The sequence below is a fragment of the Triticum aestivum genome, chromosome 5D, assembly GCF_018294505.1.
Source record: "Triticum aestivum cultivar Chinese Spring chromosome 5D, IWGSC CS RefSeq v2.1, whole genome shotgun sequence".
In the NCBI taxonomy this organism is placed as follows: Eukaryota; Viridiplantae; Streptophyta; class Magnoliopsida; order Poales; family Poaceae; genus Triticum; species Triticum aestivum.
This window is the reverse complement of record NC_057808.1, coordinates 364,995,704-365,011,439: the sequence shown is the minus strand read 5'-3', so window position 1 is coordinate 365,011,439 and position 15,736 is coordinate 364,995,704. Positions and strand designations below refer to the sequence as shown.

At 42.0% G+C, this 15,736-nt stretch overlaps 1 protein-coding gene across 3 annotated transcripts; it reads left to right on the top strand.

Annotated features, from left to right (window-relative positions):
- The first annotated feature begins 1,320 nt into the window (after window positions 1–1,320).
- Window positions 1,321–12,623, top strand: LOC100873127 (isoamylase 3, chloroplastic). Of its 3 annotated transcripts, none has more exons than XM_044541846.1 (24): window positions 1,321–1,706; window positions 1,824–1,893; window positions 1,992–2,066; window positions 2,337–2,494; window positions 2,855–2,948; window positions 3,671–3,904; window positions 3,987–4,091; window positions 4,299–4,403; window positions 4,501–4,635; window positions 4,729–4,815; window positions 5,160–5,217; window positions 5,813–5,876; window positions 7,025–7,124; window positions 7,656–7,756; window positions 8,157–8,208; window positions 8,767–8,829; window positions 9,413–9,502; window positions 9,602–9,674; window positions 10,673–10,752; window positions 10,842–10,946; window positions 11,041–11,139; window positions 11,389–11,450; window positions 11,580–11,691; window positions 12,016–12,623. In XM_044541846.1, the coding sequence occupies exons 1-24, from the start codon at window positions 1,600–1,602 to the stop codon at window positions 12,127–12,129; spliced, it is 2,343 nt and encodes a 780-aa protein (XP_044397781.1). In that variant the 5' UTR covers window positions 1,321–1,599; the 3' UTR covers window positions 12,130–12,623. The 3 variants fall into 3 exon arrangements, with proteins under 3 accessions (XP_044397781.1, XP_044397782.1, XP_044397783.1); XM_044541847.1 differs by having other exon boundaries at window positions 1,323–1,706; window positions 1,836–1,893; XM_044541848.1 differs by lacking the exon at window positions 1,321–1,706 and having other exon boundaries at window positions 1,836–1,897.
- The last annotated feature ends 3,113 nt before the right edge of the window (window positions 12,624–15,736 follow it).

Here is a 15,736-nt window from a genome sequence, read left to right as displayed (position 1 = left end):
TCGCGTACTTACAGTGCAATTTGATGTCTAGTTTTTGACATGTTTTACTCTGTATTTCTCTAGCTTTTTTTTTCACTGAATCTGGCTTACTATGTGACTAGTTTGTCTGCAATTTCAAGCATTTTGTCTGTAACTAGTAGTTTACTCTGGGATTTAGGAGGAATTTACAGGTACTTTTCTGTGTACTTACTGCGTTTTTATGAGGAATTTACAGTGTACTTACTGTGTTTTTTGTACTGTAATTTACTATGTTCTTTGCTCTGTAATTACTTCTTTTTGTTTGCAACTATTTTTACTGTGGAATTTTAGGACGTTTTTTTCACTGTACTTACTGTGTTTTTTGTAGTGTATATGTTCTTGCATTTTTGTAATTACTTCATTTTGTTTGCAACTACTTTTACTCTGGAATTTAAGAGAAAGTTACACTGTAAATTTAGAGGATACAAGACTAGTTACATAGTGATTTTTAGAGGAATTTACAGTGCAATTTTTGTTGTGGTTCTGATGTTGATCTCTCTCCTATGTTTCAGAGTAGATCGAAGGAAAATCTTTGTGAAACTGTCAACGTAAGAGACATAAGAGGGGGTGAAAAGAAGAGATGATGCAGAGGAGTTACTGACCTGTGGATCATGGTCTTCAGCTTTTTCGTGATCAGCAGATTCATCCCCGTTTGTGATATGTGCGTTTCCTCTTCGTTCTTCTCTTCCTGGGAGCTCTCCTCCTCCCCGATCTGTCATGGTCGCCTCTCCCTTTCCCATGGGTGTCGCTAGATCCGGTTAGGTAAGATCTGTCTAGCGTTTTTTCTGAAGGTGGGGGTTTTGTATAGCGTTTTTGACATGTTGCGTGGTTTGCAAGCTTCCAGGGAGTACTGTTTGTGGTCCCTGAATAGGTGGAGGTCTTGTTTTCCTGGAGAAAGCGGGTCGGATGGTTGCCGGACCCGTTAGCGTGTTGTTTTTCTCCTTTTTTGATGACTGTCCTGGTAGTACAGCTGTAACATTGTCATTGGACAAGAAATTTGAATGTTTTCAAAAAGGAAAACAGTCAGATGTCAATTAGACAATCCCTAGATTTATTTAGTGAGTCTAATCATGCGGTGGTAATTGATCCGATGTACATTTTGTGGGTGTGTTAGAGAAGATTTGGTTTGCTTTTTAATAGGTAGTGTAGATAATCATTTTCAGATTTTTCGATAAAGCAAGGTTCTGTCCGTGAGTTCGACCGTTTCTCATCTATTGAGATATTGAGACTACCGGTAACTGTTGTATGGAAAGCACATGACGAGACGACACCACACGTCGGGGCCGGAAGGGAGCCAAGGTCCTCCGTCCACTCCCCTATCCGCCGCCCCCGCCCCGCGCATGCGACACCACGTGTCCACCACCCATCTCCGTCGCCCCCGCGCCCCCATTCCTCCGCGCGCCCTCCCCGAGGTGAGATCACCGCATCCTTCTCCTCCTGCTCCGACTTGCGCTCCCCATCGCCGCTCCACTCCCTCGACCTCGCGAGCCGCCCCATGACCCTGTCCACGAGCCCCTATAACTAAGCCCCGGTCCCGAGCCAAATCCCTCCCGCTACCCGTCCCACCACCCCCGCATTTGGATGGATTCGGCGGCCTCTACAAATCGCTCCCCGCTGCGTCCCGCCGCCGCCGCCACCGCCACCGCACGCCGAAGCAGCAGCTCCGTCCGCCCCGCGCTTCCGAACCGGTGGGTTTCCCTTTTTTTCCCTCTCCGTTCGCGCGGCCTCGTTTCGCCGCGCTGCATTTTGTCGTTCTCGTGCCGTTCAATCTGCCGCTCTGAATGATGTGCGTGTGTTTGGTCGAGGTTCCCGTGCAGTGTAGCGGCGAGCAGGCTTGGGGTCGCGCCCGGCTGCGGAGGAGGGCAATTCGGAAAGGCAGGTGTCTCGATTTCGTACCTTTGTTTTTCGCGGTCTACCTCCATGCATCAACTCTAATTGGTGGATTGATCCGAGTGGATTTTGTCGTGGTGCAGGCGCAGCGATTTGGGTCCGTGCGGAGTACCTTGGCGAGAGCACAGACTGGTAATGCTGGGAGAATTGTGACCGAGGTATCGCACCGCACTAAGTGTTCATGCCCTGTATGGTTATACTATAGCACTGTATTTGTTCGTCGATCCATTTAGCTACCAGTCTACTGAACTGTTTGTTTGATACACATTCGTGGTCATTTGGCATGTCGTGAGCTATCGTCCTGGTAAAACCTCACACTAAGCGAATATGTTTGTATTTATCAACTGTATGATGCTGCGTATTCTTATTCCTCATTCTGTATCATGTTATTTTGGCTCAAGTGTATGTTCATTCTGTAACACCGCCAGGAAAGGGAAAGCGCAATGGCGGGTACCGAAATGCCCTTGAAATATTCTTCCGGCAAAGCATCCCCTCTAGGAGTGTCACAGGATGAAAGTGGTCTGAACTTCGCGATTTTCTCTCAACATGCTTCTTCTGTCACCCTCTGCATCAAGCTTCCTGAGAGGTATAGACAATCTTTCCTAAATTGTGTGGTTTTCTTGCTTTCAGTGTCATTTAAGTTAACGGTTTTTGCCTTTTAGGCCAGGACTCGTGAATCCTGGTTTTCCGCAAAACAAGTTGTTCATAAAGCCAAAACACATCCATATGTCGCACTTTGATCAACTGTTTGTGTATGTTGCAGATCGTGCACAAAACGATGTTTATTTGTTTCCCAGGTTGACATTTTGTTAGTTGATCTGGGGTGTTGGCCTGGTTGAAATAACCTTTTGCTGATCAGCATTGTGCTTTAGCTTGTTCATCTCACATTCTCTTTACAACGAAATATGATTTGTCTCATCGTCTGACATACTGGATTACCCTGCAGAGGAACCAAGGATGAAGAAAGTGAAAAGGCTGTGGAGTTTGCTTTAGATTGCCAGAAGAACAAAACTGGAGATATATGGCATGTGTCGGTGGAGGTATTCTTATGAAGCTTTGATGTTATCTGTACCTTTGAAGATAAGGCATTATTCTTTTGAATATTGACAACTTGGTGTGGCTGACATTTATGGAACAAGAATCCCATCATTCGTCTCATGTGTATCTGTATTACATATTCTTCAAAACAAGATTTAATTTTATGAGAATCATATATTTTGAAAGCACTGGTCTTATCACGTTAACTCATTCATAAAAAGAAACAAAATGCACTGCTGAGTAGTGCAGGCTCATAACTTTGGCTATCTCACTGTGTCACTTCTAGCATCTTTCAGTTTACTGCAAGGATTTTTGTGGTTTCTGGATGAAATCGGGGAGAAAAACCCTTAAATAAAAAAGCTTCCAGCATGTTACACATCTATCTTTTTGGTCTTGGCTGAAAAACATATCCTTATGTTCTTTACAATATTATTGTTGGGAGGAGAAATCATTATGTTCTCTTTTGGTCTTGGCTGAAAACACATCCTTATGTTCTTTACAATATTTATTGTTAGGAGGAGAAATCTGTGCCTATTTTGCTTCTATTTATTTTCCCATGGAAGCTTGCTATCCATGTGCCAGAGCCATGAGTTGGTTGCGAGATCTTATGGGTTTCACCTCTAGCCTACCCCAACTTGTTTGGGACTAAAGGCTTTGTTGTTGTTGTTGTTGTTGTTGTTGTTGTATATATGCTGAATGAAGCCTTCTATAACTGTACTTTCAGGGGTTGCCCACTTCTGGAGTTCTTTACGGATATCGTGTTAATGGTCCTCAAGGATGGGAACAAGGCCATAGGTTTGATAGCAACATTGTTCTTCTTGACCCTTACGCGAAACTAGTTTCTGGTCGAAATTACTTTGGGCTTGATAAAGGGCCCAGCCAGCCTTTTGGAACATATGATTTTGATAGCTCTCCTTTTGACTGGGGTGCTGACTACCAGCTTCCAAATTTGCCTGAGGTACTAGAATCATTTCATAGAAGAAATGCAGAAAGCATCCCAAACATGAAGTTCACTGCTTTTCTTCTGTTCTTTAATCTAGACAGATCTAGTTATATATGAAATGAACGTTCGCGCTTTCACTGCGGATGAGTCAAGTGGGCTTGATCCAGCTGTTCGTGGAAGCTATCTAGGATTCATCGACAAAGTAAGTTTTAATTTCTTCTTATTGTGTGGCTTGTGACCACAATTATTTGTTTGGTCCTTACGGGAAGTTATTAGCGAAATAAATATATTCCCACTATTATTTTAGTGATCTAGTTTTGGGAACCTGATATGCATATTAGGTTTCAGTGTTCAAGGCTTCAAGCCTATTGTTTAATGACTTATGCATGCAATAGTTGTGGTTTTGTAGATCCCGCATTTGCTTGAACTCGGAGTTAATGCAGTGGAGTTGCTACCTGTTTTTGAGTTTGATGAGCTGGAGTTCAAGAGGTACCCTAACCCAAGGGACCACATGGTAAAAATTCTGATATGCCACTTTGTGCATGATGTCATCATTATGGTTCATCAGTGGAATCAATTGTGGAATGACTTTTCATCTTCTCAATTGGAAGGTCAATACATGGGGTTATTCTACAATCAATTTTTTTGCTCCCATGACCCGCTATGCAAGTGCTGGTGGTGGACCATTGGCTGCTTCCAGAGAGCTCAAGCAGATGGTCAAGGCATTGCATAAAGCTGGTATAGAGGTATTGACATCCAGTAGATATGGCAACCTATTGTAGCATTCTTATCCATCCCACATGAGAACATGTGTTTAATGGTATCATCATTTTGTATAGGTTATTCTGGACGTCGTTTACAACCATACGAATGAAGCAGATGATGCTAATCCTTATGTTACTTCTTTCCGTGGCATCGACAACAAGGTGATTTATCTATTTGAGTTATAGCCGACGAAGGCACCTATCTGCTTGTCGCTCTATCTTTTCTTAGTTCTAATGTGTAGGCTGTGTTTTGTTCCGGGTTGAAAAGAACTAGGTTAGAATCGGAATAGGGCTGCTTAACTCAGAATTTGTGTATGGGTTTGCTCACTCCACCCTTTTGACCTGTTATTTTATAATGGGTCAGACAGTCACTGGTCTTAGAAGGCTAAGTACAATTTGTGACCAGGTTAAGTTAATCTGTTCTAAACCCCAAAGTGTTTAGAAGTGTACACCTGCTTCAGGTTTTACATGAATTTATACCAAAAACACTACTTTCATTCATGCAGGTTTATTACATGTTAGATCCAAAGAACAACTCTCAACTGCTGAACTTCTCGGGATGCGGTAAAACCATGATTCCTGAACTTCTGTTACTTGATTGTTTGTGACGTGCTTGTAATAGGTGAACATGTTCTAGGGTGCTACCTGATGCTTTGTATGTTCTTTGTTGCTCCGGCTTTAAGGATGTTAATGTATCTTGTTTTGCTGATCCGCTTACTAACCATGTACCTTGCTAATTTATCTTGCGATTGTGTGCTTCTAGGCAAATAAACTGCATATCTGGCTGCTACTTTGTTGTGATGTATTTCAAATGATGAATGTTGATTCAATCTATGTTTATTATCTTCGTCATGCCATCAGACTGAACCTTGCAGCCATGTTAGGTGCTATATTGACTGGTAGAAGGGTTAAGAGTGGTCACCTGGTCATTATTTGGCTGCAGCCACTATATTTCTCAACCCATGCATTGATGTGAGACTGCCACATTGCTACCTATAAGGAAACCTTGTTAAAAAAATATATTGGAAGCCTGCTTAATTATCTGGTTGATATAACATTTAGATGGCTAGGTACTTAATATTCTGGTACATTTAAAATTTCAAGTAAGTGGAACTTGTGTCTGCTCCTAAGTGTTAACAGTATAATTGGTTTAATCCAGGGAATACACTAAACTGCAACCATCCTGTTGTCATGGAACTCGTACTCGACAGCTTGAGACATTGGTATGCACAACTTGCATGTTGTTCTATACTTCAAGCAACTGCATTTTAGTTTATGCATATTTCTGTCTTCATGTTGATCATTTCTTTAGTCTTCATAATCAGTATAGTCAATGCTTCGACAGCACCTGTTTATACCTGTGTTCCACTCTCACAATCAAGTGCTAACAAGTAAATAAATATGCATGTGGAATTGAACTGTCGGATCTATATGATCAAATCAAGATGATACTGATAGACTGAAATTACTGAAAACTACCTCTATGTTGCAGTACACACTGCACACATTAATTCATAGCCATCAAATCATCTGGGTTGTGACACGTTATAGTTGATGAGGTCACTTGACTTCTTCAGTTAATATACGGGGAGGCCTGGCCTTCAGGCAATGGGAATGGATGACTCGAGTTGCTTGAGCAATTGATGCCAGCAACAAGTGTCAATGTCATAGCCTTTGAGAAAGAACTCACCCAACAAATGGTTCTTGCACATGGAACAAAAACATTGGTGGGGAAACTCCGGAACTCCCAATCCTAGGGTGACATGGAAGCTGTAACCATAGGAGGGGAGCGAAGCTCATGACTTCCATTTGTTCTTAAAAGAGGTGGGCTTCTGCTTCTATACCCACTCACACCAGCGAAGTGAATAGGAGCCAGTTCGATCGGAACAGGCTAGACCAAAAAAACGTGTGACCTGTCTAACCCACACTGAGTTTCTGGTTGGACCGGTTGCTTGCTGTGCCTCCAGACTGAGCCTCGCTTGCCAATCATTCTTGTTTCCTTACTCCTTGGTACCCATGATGTCCGGTCCATACCCAAGACATGGTGTAGAAGCATCAGGTAGCAACCAATTCTCATGGGAGTCTAGGTGGGTGACTCTTGTGCCTTGTGAGTGGACCGACTAAGTATTTTCAACCTTGAACGAGTGACGTCGCTAGGGATCTCCTTATCAAAGTATTGTATGCACTGACAAATCCTATATTAAATGTATTAGTGCAAGGCAGCCAAAGGATCAAGAAAACTGCACTGTAGTAGTTCATTCATATCTTGATACAAAATTCAGACCAAGTATTTTCGTATGATCTCTTTTTCAAAGAATTCATCATATTTTAAGTATGTTTTCTTATTTGCATGACTATTTGATGCTTCAAGGGTTAAGGAGTATCACATAGATGGATTTCGGTTTGACCTTGCAAGTGTTCTTTGTCGTGGACCAGATGGTAGTCCTCTTGATGCTCCTCCACTCATCAGGGTAATTTTATAGTTGCAGAACTTTAGTGTTTAACTTCAAATCAGAGATACAATTTTCCTCTTTTTAATCAAGTGAAGTTCATTGATATCATAAAACACAAGACATAAGTTCTTACATCAACTATTGTCCATATCTTACTATGGTTGATCGGATACAAATTGTGACCTAATGAATTCACATGAACCAATGCCACCTTGAAATTTATGGACTTCACTACATTGTATGCCGTATTTGCTTTCTCTTTCTCAGTTGTTGAACTATTTGTCGGGCAGATATTTAGTGCAATCATGCAAAATTTCATCATCAGATATTCAGCTCTTCATTAATGAAGTAGATTTAGAGGAACCTGAGGGTCCTATGAATGTGTGACCTTTTGAATGCCCCCTTACATTTATGAAATTGCAAATGATATATCACACCTTCTCAAGACTGCAATGTTCATCTGATAGCCTACATTAGTGTTTTTTGTAGAATTATCAGCCTATGATGTTTGTTGTTATTTTATCTCATTGTTTATTTTGCTGGTCACAGGAAATTGCCAAAGATTCTGTGTTATCTCGATGCAAGATAATTGCTGAACCTTGGGATTGTGGAGGTCTTTATCTAGTAGGGCGTTTCCCTAACTGGGACAGGTAATTTTGCACTATGTGTATTGAAATTGCTGGATATGTATATTTTTCTTACTTTTGTTTCCTGTTTAGCACTAAACTATTTTTACACTGCGATGATAATGTAGCACAAAGAGTTGTTGTTATTCTAACATAGCTGATGTAATGCTCCGATGATCATTTATAAATTACCCCCTCCGTCCCATAATATAAGAGCGTTCTTAACACTAGTGTAGTGTCAAAAACGCTCTTATATTTTGGGACGGAGGGAGTACTTAACAACTGCACTCCTTTTCATATGGTGGTCCCTTTTGTTGCCTAAACTTGCTGCCGGTAATTTCAAATATATGAAGAGCTGAATACGTTTCAATGTTGTTGGTGAATATTGCCAATATTTCTAAGATATAATCAAATGTTCTTGTAGGTGGGCTGAATGGAATGGAAAGTACAGAGACGATCTTCGAAGGTTCATCAAGGTACTGTTTGCTAAATCCCGATCCTGATCTTTACCATTCTCCAAATTCCCGATCGTTTCCGTATATTCTCAAGACAGATCATTAGATGGTTCTGTTCATGACCTTTTTGTTGTGGCGAAAAATTAAGTATCCTCTATCTTATATTTATATTGACAAAACCAAGTTATAGATATAAAACTCAGAAAGATAAAAAAGGCCAGAACAGCTAAAAGAGAGAAATATTACCACAGAAGAATATAGAATTTTCAAGAATGTATGAGGCTTCTCGGCCTGTTCAAATTTACTGACCCAATTTTCCATGGACTGCTGTTGCTTCTACTCACTCATGCTTTCCATAGCATAATGTCTTTGAATCAATCATAACTAAATTATCAAAGACCTACAACACCAAGATATTTCCTTTTTAGCATCAGTGGATTTTGATAACGTTTGATCTGAATTTAGAGTGCACTTCTGCAAAAGAGTTTGTCCTGATTACTTTCTTTGTTATATTTCCAATTTTATTTCTGCAAGCACTGATGAATGATTGAATGCTGCTAATTTTGAGGGGTTTTGCAGGGTGACCCTGGTATGAAGGGGGTGTTGGCAACTCGTGTGTCTGGATCTGCTGATCTCTACCAGGTATTTTGTTCAGATGCGCTCTTTCCCTGCCTGCCTTTTTATCCATCAGTTGAAGATTTTCCTTGCTTGGTTATATCATCACTAAACATACTTTCTTTTGGAGCCCTGTTTCTTGATGTTTTGTAGTAGTTTTTAAAGTATTTGTAAATTCCTAAGCTAAATACAGGAAACACACAATTATGTGTGTGTTTGCGACAAAGAAATTCCTGAGCTCAAGCCTTCAGTGTTGTTGAAAGTTGAAACTATACACTTGCTATTTCCATAGTGTCATCAGGGTGCAGCTTATGCTATTAACATATGCAACCTCCAAATTTATTTTGTACGCAATTCTAATTGCACTGTTTTCAATGCTCATTCTGATTAATTCCTGCAAGATCCACCCAAATGCTTAACGGTATTGGCTGTACTCTGAATATTGTTGGAGATGTCATTTCGAAATTTAAACCAGTTCTCTATGTATGGAGGTGTTAGGAGCCTCTGTGAATAAGCTTTGGGACTTCTTTTTATGTGGAAGATTTAGGATTACATAGTTCAAAACAGGACGACGTGTAAAATCAAGTTTTGATGTGATATTGATTGGCAGGTGAACCAGCGGAAGCCTCATCATGGTGTGAACTTTATAATAGCACATGATGGGTTCACCTTATGTGACCTTGTTTCATACAACTTAAAGGTAACTCGAGTATTACCAAAACACTATAAAGTTAAGGTCCTTCTATACAAGTAGTGGTGTCTATGTTAATATGCTTTCTGTTTGACCAAAATTATATAGCACAACGATGCTAATGGAGAAGGTGGGCGTGATGGATGCAATGATAATTTTAGCTGGAACTGTGGTGTTGAAGGTACCATCATTACTCATTATCACGCGTTGCTCTTCACATTGAAATTAGCAGCTGAAAAGAGAATTTTTTCTTTTCTTCGAGCAACCAAGGAGCTCTGCCTTCTCATATATAAGAAGAGAATTGGCCAGTTAATAAGGAAAAGTGGCTGAAAACTGATACAACGAGCCATACAAACACACCGGCCCCGAGGCTGCACCCCAACTGGCCGACTACTCTGCCACCCAAGCGACCCTAGTCGACACCCTACCACACGACCCGGAGTTGCCCCTCCGGCTTACAAACATCAGCAACACAGCACACGGGCCCCGAGGCCCCGCACCCAATGGATCGATGACTCAACCACCCAAGCAGCCAGAGGAGACACCCAACCACACAGAGGCGATCTCCAGAGCCGCCGTTCTTAAGATATTTGACTGAAGTATAGTATTGCACAACAAGGAGAACACAAAATGCTCTTTTAGTTTAAAATTAATTTTGTAGTATGCTTGACACTTGACAGAACCCATGCATAGTCTTAGTACTGGAGCTTTCTGTATCACGATTAGACCAAATACAACTATGTCGCCTCCAAAGTGGAGTAGCCCAATTCTGCCCTTCTTTGCGGAGTTGGATTCTCTGTTCTTGTGATGGGCGTCGTGTTCTGTCCGTTTGTGTGGATGGCATCTAGGCCAGGGTTGGTTTGGTGATGTTTGTTGTAATGTCTGTCTTGTGACCGTTGGTTGTGGTCTTGTCTTGAGTGGTCGGTTGCTTCAGCGTAGTCTTAGGCTTCTACGGTTACTACTATTTTTATATCAATGCATCGAGACGCAAGCTTTCTGTTTTCTCGGAGAAAATACAACCATGGATGGTTATCATATTTTGGAAGGAACATTAGTTCAGTTTGTTTCACTTAACGCCATCATGTTATGTGTAGATATTGATATATTCGTTGCTTGTTTTTGAAAGATTTGACATATTAAATGTTGGTAACAACCTATTTTGGTCTTGTTGCCAAACAGGAGAAACAAATGATTCAAATGTATTAGCTCTGCGTTCGAGACAAATGAAGAACTTCCATGTGGCATTAATGATTTCTCAAGTAAATATTATTGATCACTCCACAGTTGGACTTTTACGTGGTATTGCATAATGTAAAAATTACTAATTGTGTACATTTTTTTGTAATAGGGCACCCCAATGATGTTGATGGGAGATGAATATGGTCATACACGTTATGGAAACAATAATAGCTATGGACATGATACCTGCATAAACAATTTCCAGTGGGGACAGGTTACATATTATTTTGGTTTTCCATTCAAAATGTGTTATGGATGTGCCACATCTATATGCTAACTTGTTTTCCCCCCCTGTCCATGTGATACAGTTGGCGGAAAGAAGATATGGCCATTTCAGGTTTTTCTCAGAGATGATTAAGTTCCGTCAGAACCACCCAATACTGAAACGGGACAGGTTTCTCAGTAAAGTATGTTCAAATTCTTAGTGTTGTTCTTGCAGTTGACTGGCGTATTGAAAATAAACATTTCTTCCTTTACTGAAATATAGTCATCAGTTTCTGTTGAGTATTTGCTAAGTATGTGATCTCCCTGGTCTCTTATTGTGCATTGCATGTTAGAAACGACAATTCCTAGCTTTTGTAGGATTCAAGTATGCAACTCTTGGTTTGATTTTCTTCCAAAGGTTTTCATTGCATTCTGATCTTTCTTGATTGTAGAATGATGTCACTTGGCACGAGGATTGTTGGGATAACTTGGAAAGCAAATTCTTGGCATTCACGTAAGGAAGTTTGGCTTTCAGTTTTGATCGTATAATTCATTCTGACCATATGATAGTATTGTTGTAATTTGGTTGCAATGGCCAATGAGTTCTTGTCTTCTCAACTGTTTTGTTTGGCGATTAATGTAGGATACACGACCACAACTCTGGTGGAGATATCTATTTGGCATTCAATGCCCATGACTATTCTGTGGATGCTGTGATTCCCCCAGCCCCTCAACAAAAACACTGGAACCGTGTGGTATGCATAGTTTCTGGTCTTGCTAAATTTTTGTAACTCAGTGGTCGTACTGTCTAGTTCCTCCGGTGCTACTACATCTATTGCTTGGATAAATCTACTGATTTTCCTCACAATGTTTTCCAAGAAAGATAGATTTTTGCAATTTTCTGGAAGCAAGTGGCTTAGTTCTGAACTTGCTACTCCCTCCGATCCATATTAATTGACGCTGCTCTAGTTTAATGTTGTACTAACTTTGTACTAGAGCAGCGTCAATTAATATGGATCGAAGGGAGTACAAGTTTAATGGATAATTAGCCTGAAACTGCTATTGTGTCCTTGTTGCAGGTGGATACCAACCTGGAATCACCAAACGATATTGCACCGGAAGGGGTGCCACTTACTGGATCAGGGTATAGAATTGCTCCATTCTCTTCCATCTTGCTCAAGGCAAGCCCATAGATTGGAGTAGACAGGCCACAGTCTGAAGGAAGCATGAGAATAATGTCAGTTTCGACTCATTTTGGTGAGTTGTCAGTTGGTTAAAACAGTACGCGGATCTTACTCTCCTAGCCCTGGACAACGCATGCTGCAAAGCGTGACAAACTCTTGAGCTGGGAGTCGGGCGCATCTTTGTGAAATCGACTACAGTTGCAACTGGTATATAGAGCTTTGTCTAATAATGGCACACTTTGTTTCCACTGTTCCACATGTAAGTAGACTGAAGTTGCTAGCCATTTAGTTGGGGATAAGAAGTCTGGAGGGAATCTAGTCCATAGCTGTCTGTTCTTTCATTCTTCCTTCGACCTGTGAATGGCTACCAAGCTCTTTGTTCCTATAATAATGTGGCACTGAAATGCCCTCGTTTGCAAGTCAATTTGTGTTTTTGTGACATTATAACATTCTAGAATAAAGATACGAGGGGCGCATTTGCCTTGAAAGGCCCCATTGCAACATCTTAAGCATGGAGCCATGAGGCATGATTAATGCTAGAAGTTGATGGTAAGTTCTGGTATTTTTATATCATCAATTCCCTGAACTAACATGCTGCCCCGAGTTCTTGCCTGTAGCCGCATGTAGCGATTGCGACCACGCCGTGGCGGTGCCATGCTCATCGCGCACTGGGCCAAGGGCGACGGCGGTTGGCACGCAGGAGATTTCTACATGCGCGGCATGAGAAATGCTACAGCTTCCCCAACAGGGATCGCCAGGCAGGGCCGGGGCCGGCGCTTGAACCGGGCATGTGATGGAGTTCCCATGTCCATCTCACCTGAACGCCCACCAATGTGGCCAGCCAGCTCCTCCATCACAGCCAGGTAATCCTCAATCATTGGCGACCACCTAACTAACCTCCCATCAAGCTCCAGACACGAGGAAATACAACGAAACGAAGCTAGATGAGCGCCTTTAGACGAGCGAATCACCGGCGAACTTAGCTGTCCTGTTATATTAGGGGGTCCCGATCGTAAGGCTGTGGGGGCATGCTTTGCAAGCAGCGGCTGTCTTTCTGATTTGGCTCGTGCTATTGTTTTTTGTGATGGCGGCTGCTTCGCTAGTACTACTGGTACCAACCACCTCTTGATTAACCAACGGATGGTGGAATTTTGAATTTGCTTGGGAAAAATTCCCAATCATTTTGTCGACGACCCATTCAGTCTATGATTATGTCAAGCTGGTTTAGGCGCCCACTTTCTTCCGAATATGTGAAGGACTTCTTCCAACCGACTGCCGAACAAAATTCTCCCGGACACAGGAATTGGTAAGAAAACTATGCCCACTTTTACCTTTCTTTTAGGCAATGCCCACTTTTACCTGATGTAGCATGAGATTTGCTATCCATTTGCCATGAGTCAATGCCTTCGTAAACACTTTGATGAGTGGCCAAGCAAAATGCCTAGCTGCGCACTGATCTTTTATGACATCTACTATTAACCTCCGTGGCCCACTTGGCATCTCCGGTTTTTATACAACTGTGCAGCACTACTACATGCTTCGTGGGCGTGCAACAGGGCCATGGGAGACGACACCTCCACGACTTTTTATCACAGTGCCCAGCAGAGTTCGCGGCCGTCACGTAGCGGCCTTGCACCCACGTAGTCGTAGATTTCATTTCACTCGGAAGATGGTGGTTGTCGTCGCTTAGTTGGTACGTCGGCGTCACATAGCTCTGTACTACACCGCGGCTGGCCGACCGGCCGGAATCTTCCACCCTGGCCACAGCCCGTCTCCATGGACCTGACGGGGCTTTGATCGAACCAACGGACTTGTTTTTGGCAAGTTTGCTCTTGTTAAATCGGATCGGCTCAGATGTCATTCGGTGGATAATATTCCGGGCAGGATCAGGATGTTTGTTGGCAACTCACGGCCTAGAACAATGGGAATATGGGTTTATATCGTCGATCAGAAGGTCAATGATATTCGTTGGTCGTGTACATTTTTAGATACTCCCTCCGTTTCCTTTTAGTCTGCATATAAGGTTTGGTCAAAGTCAAGCTTGGTAAAGTTTGACTAACTTTATATTAAAAAATATAAACATTCACAATATGAAATCAATATTATCAGATGCACCATGAAACGTATTTTCATATTATATGGTTTTAGTATTGTAGATGTTCATATTTTTTTATATAAATTTGGTCAAACTTTGTCTAGTTTGACTTTGACCAAATCTTATATGCGGAGTAAAAAGAAACGGAGGGAGTACAAAGATTGGTTGGCACATTTCTCTATTTTTTTATTACATAAAAAATGGAGTTAAGGAAGTTAGCGTCTCTACCATACCTCCCCCCACCTCCTCCTCCCCCGCCGCCGGGGGATGCCATGAGCAAAGATCTTGCGACGGATGGCGGTGGTAGGGCTCTTGTTGATCTCCCGTCATGGTGGTTGCCCGTTAGAGGATGGCGCACGGCGGATTATGGCATGGAAGCCAAGGCGGTGGTAGCGATGGGTAGTCGCAGGGGCATCGAGGGCGGAGTGGCGACCCCTTCATAACGTTTTGCGCGAGGTTCCTTGTCATCGGATGATGCCAAATCTAGAGCGCACATTGACGCAATCGTCGGGAATAAGTTTGCCTCCATTGGTTGGATCAAGTGATGTTAGATTTTGTGCGCCAAGCCAAAAGACTCGATGTGGTCTTTGTCGGCTAGACTTGGTAACGACATTGCTCTTACATCATCTCCTTGATGGCGTTATCTTCGGTTTCTAGAGGTGATCTCCAGATGAAAACTCGTGTTCTTGCCTTTACTGGCTTTGTTCTGACATCGTTGTCATATACGCATTGCATTTTCCTTGTCTAGGAAAAAGTCAGCTTTACTTAGGCTGAGTTTGGTATTGTGGTGGTTTATGATAACCTTGTGTTGCCTGATCTGTTTTTGCCTATTTGAGCGTATGTTTGAACCACTTTTGTCTACTTTTGTGACTAATTTTACATAGTAATTATGAAATCATGATAACACAACACAGTTCAGCAATCACAAATTAACCCATAAAAAGGAGGCACAATGACTCAACTAGCGAACAAGCTTGTTGCCTGTTTGAAATGATTTTCTTATAATTAGATGGTGCCTCCGGTTTAATAAGGAATGGGACATGAGTTTGGACAAAGTTACTACGAAAATCATAAATTACGTTGGTCTTCAAAGGAAGTTTGCAGGGACCATCCATTGTTGCGATTAGTCCATATTTCCATTGGAACTCTTGCTTTCAGGCAGGGACTTGCTTTTGTCGGTTTGATTCAGAGCTCTGCCTATCTACCCACATAATCACACTCTTCCACATGGTTGTTAGGAATGAGACAAGTGCAATCGTGTGTATCTTCTGTCCAAAGAATATGAACGTTGGAGGAGTGGAGCGTTGGGCTTTGGAAGGGCACGGTTTAGGTTGGAAAACTTTGGATTTATCTTATGGAACAAGGTGGACATTTTGAGAAGGAAAGGAACGGCACATTAGGTTCTGGAAAGATTTGGCATGTTAGGTATACCCTATGGACCAAATCGAGCAATCTAAACGTGTGGAGCTTTAGGTTTTGAAAAGGGTTTGGGTTAGGCTGTACATAACAGGCAGGAGACCA

Excerpts from the sequence above, each read along its gene's own strand:
- LOC100873127 (XM_044541846.1), top strand. The coding sequence starts at position 1,600 with ATGGATTCGGCGGCCTCTACAAATCGCTCCCCGCTGCGTCCCGCCGCC. Across the intron at positions 1,894-1,991 it reads GAGGAGGGCAATTCGGAAAG|GCGCAGCGATTTGGGTCCGT; the intron begins GCAGGTGTCTCG and ends GTCGTGGTGCAG. Across the intron at positions 10,753-10,841 it reads TGGCATTAATGATTTCTCAA|GGCACCCCAATGATGTTGAT; the intron begins GTAAATATTATT and ends TTTTTGTAATAG.